This window comes from Melospiza melodia, chromosome 25 (assembly GCF_035770615.1).
Source record: "Melospiza melodia melodia isolate bMelMel2 chromosome 25, bMelMel2.pri, whole genome shotgun sequence".
Lineage (NCBI taxonomy): Eukaryota > Metazoa > Chordata > Aves > Passeriformes > Passerellidae > Melospiza > Melospiza melodia.
In genome coordinates, this window is record NC_086218.1 from 11,649,209 (window position 1) to 11,652,579 (window position 3,371).

The window sequence follows — 3,371 nt, forward strand, 5'->3', positions numbered from 1 at the left end:
CCCTTTGGGATTGTCCTGGGGATCCCTTTGAGCTGTCCTCGGGATCCCTTTGGGGCTGTCTCTGAGATCCCTTTGCAATTGTCCCCAAACCCTGGGATCCCTTTGGGGCTGTCCCCAAGTCCCCAGGATCAGTTCAGAGCTGTCCCTGGGGTCCCTTTGGAATTGTCCCCAGGATCCCATTAAGGCTGTCCCCAAATCCCCAGGATCCCTTAGGAATTGTCCCCAGGATCCCATTAAGGCTGTCCCCAAATCCCCAGGATCGTTTTGGGATTGTCCCCAAACCCGGGGATCAGTTCAGAACTGTCTCCGGGATCCCTTTGGAATTGTCCCCAAAGCCCGGGATCCCTTTGGATCTGTCCCCAAGTCCCCAGGATCAGTTCAGAGCTGTCCCAGGGTCACTTTGTCACCGTCCCCTGTCCCTCTGACCACGATGCTGAACTCTGAGCCCCCGTCCCTCTCCATCCCCTCATCCCGCCCCGACCCCGCTCCCTCCCCGGCCGCCGCTGCCGGTTCCGGTGCCGGTTCCGGTGCCGGTACCGGCTCCGCCGCGGAGCCCCCGCCCCGCACGGAGCCCCTGAGCCGCGCGGAGCCCCTGACTCGCGAGGAGCGGCGGCGCCGGCGCCGGGCCACGGCCAAGTACCGCACGGCGCACGCCACCCGCGAGCGCATCCGCGTCGAGGCCTTCAACGTGGCCTTCGCCGAGCTGCGGCGCCTGCTGCCCACGCTGCCCCCGGACAAGAAACTGTCCAAGATCGAGATCCTGCGCCTGGCCATCTGCTACATCTCCTACCTGAACCACGTCCTGGACGTGTGACTGTCCGTCTGTCCATCCCTGTGTCCGTGTGTCCATCCCTGGGTCTGTGCATCCCTGCTGCCCCCATCCGAGATGGAGATCCTGCTCCTGGCCATCTGCTGCATCTCCTACCTGAACCACGTCCTGGACGTGTGACTGTCCGTCTGTCCATCTGTCCATCCCTGGGTCCGTGTGTTCATCCAGCCATCTGCTACATCTCCTACCTGAACCACGCCCTGGATGTCTGAGGTGTCCGTCTGTCCGTCCCTGGGTCCGTGTGTCTGTCCCCGCTGCCCCCATCCAAGATGGAGATCCTGCGCCTGGCCAACCACGTCCTGGATGTGTGCGGTGTCCATGTGTCCATCCCTATGTCCATCCCTGTGTCCGTCCATCTGGCCATCTTCTCCATCTCCTACCTGAACCCCATCCTGGATGCGTGACACATCTGTCTGTCTGTCTGTCTGTGTGTCTGCCTGGCCATCTGCTACATCTCTTACCTGAACCACGGACGTGTGACCTGTCCGTGCGTCCGTCCGTGCGTCCACCTGGCCATCTCCTACCTGAACCATATCCTGGACATCTGAGGTCTCTGTGTGTCCATCCCCGTGTCCATCTGTCCATCCCTGTGTCCATCCCTGTGTCCACCTGGCCATCTGCTACATCTCCTACCTGAACCACGTCCTGAATGTGTGACCCGTCCATGTGTCCATCTGTCCATCCCTGTGTCCATCCCTGTGTCTGTCTGTCCATCCCTGTGTCCGTCCATCCGTGTGCCCACCCTGCCCCCCAGCCCCGGCCCTGCTCCCGGGCCTTTGGAGCAGCAATTCCGGAGGAACTGGAGCAGCAATTCCGGAGGGATGGAGGAGCCAATCCCGGGGATTTGGGACTGCAAATCCCAAAAGGTTGGAGCAGCGAAACCCGAAAGGTCGGGGCAGCAAATCCCTGAAATTTGGAAGAGCAAATCCCAGAGGGTGGAGCCGCAATTCCCAAGGGTTTGGAGCAGCAATTCCTGAGGAACTGGAGCAGCAACTCCCAGAGGGATGGAGCCGAAATTCAGAGAGGAACGGAGCCGCAAATCCCAGAGAGCTGGGACAGCAAATCCCAAAAGGTCGGAGCCAGAATTCCCATAGAAACTGGAAATAGAATTCCCAGAGGAACTGGAGCAGGAATTCCCAGAGGAACTGGGAGCAGAATTCCCAGGGAACTGGAGCAGGAATTCCCAGAGGAACTGGGAGCAGAATTCCCAGGGAACTGGAGCAGGAATTCCTGGGCCTGGCTCCCCCTTTTCCCCCCAAACCCTTCCCTCCCCCCTGTCCCTGTGCCATGAGGATATTTATGGAATTATTTATTGAGAATTATTATTATTTATTATTTATTACTATCATTACTTAATATTAATATTATTATTAATTTATCCACTGTGTCCTTGTGCACTTTTGGGGGGAGAAGGAAAAGGCCCTGTCCCCATTCCCAAATCCCCTTTAGGACCCTGTCACCATTCCCAAACCCTTTTAGGATCAGTTTTCCCCATTCCCAAACCCTTTTAGGTTTTCCCCATTCCCAAACTCTTTTAGGATCAGTTTTCCCCATTCCCAAACCCTTTTAGGGCCCTGTCCCCATTCCCAATCCCTTTAGGATCAGTTTTCCCTATCCCAAATCCCCTTTAGGTTTTCCCATTCCCAATCCCCTTTAGGGTCGGTTTTCCCATTCCCAAACTGTTTTAGGGTCAGTTTTCCCATTCCCAAACCTTTTTAGGTTTTCCCCAATCCCTTTCAGGATCAGTTTTTCCTATTCCCAAACCCTTTTAGGTTTTCCCCATTCCCAATCCCCTTCAGGGCCATTTTTCCCATCCCGGCAGATCCCAAACCCCTTTGGGGCCCGGGCCCCATCTGGCCCCATTGTCCCCGTCACAATGGGAACCCTCGGCTCTCATTGAGATTCCGGCCCGACAGATTGGGAATTCCGGCCCTTTGTCCTTGGCCTCTCCCAGCCTTTCCCGGCACAATTCCCATTTTCATCCTCTATTCCCATTTCCCCCCCGTTCCCTTTTTCCCCATTACCATTTCCCCCCCATTCCCTTTTTCTCCATTCCCATTTTTCCCTCTGTTCACTTTTCTCCCCCATTCCCATTTTTCCCCATTCTCATTTTTTCCCTATTTCCATTTTCCCTCTATTTCCCATTTTTCTCCTCTTCCTATTTTTCCCCATTCCCATTTTCTGCCTATTCCCATTTTCCCCATTCCCATTTTCCCCCCCATTCTCATTCTTTTCCCTATTCCCATTTCCCCCCATTCCCATTTTTTTTTTCCAAATTCCCATTTTCCCCCTATTCCTTTCCCCCCCCCCCCCATTCCAATTTTCCTCCTATTCCCATTTTTCCCCGATTTCCCATTTTTTGCCCTATTTCCATTTTCCCCCTATTTCCAGCCCTCCCATCCTCTCCACCTCTCTGGAAAATCCCATTTCTGGGCAAAATCCATCTGGGTTTGGGGATAAAAATCAGGAAATTGCACCTGGGTGTCCCCAGGGGTGTCCCCAGTGTCCCCCGGGATTGTCCCTCACCCTTCCATTGGGGTGT

The 3,371-nt window shown here is 55.4% G+C and overlaps 1 protein-coding gene across 1 annotated transcript; it reads left to right on the forward strand.

The window, feature by feature from the left end:
• Positions 1-430: 430 nt before the first annotated feature.
• Positions 431-1,045, forward strand: NHLH1 (nescient helix-loop-helix 1). Its single transcript, XM_063176379.1, has one exon. The coding sequence runs from the start codon at positions 431-433 to the stop codon at positions 812-814; it is 384 nt and encodes a 127-aa protein (XP_063032449.1). The 3' UTR covers positions 815-1,045.
• Positions 1,046-3,371: the final 2,326 nt, after the last annotated feature.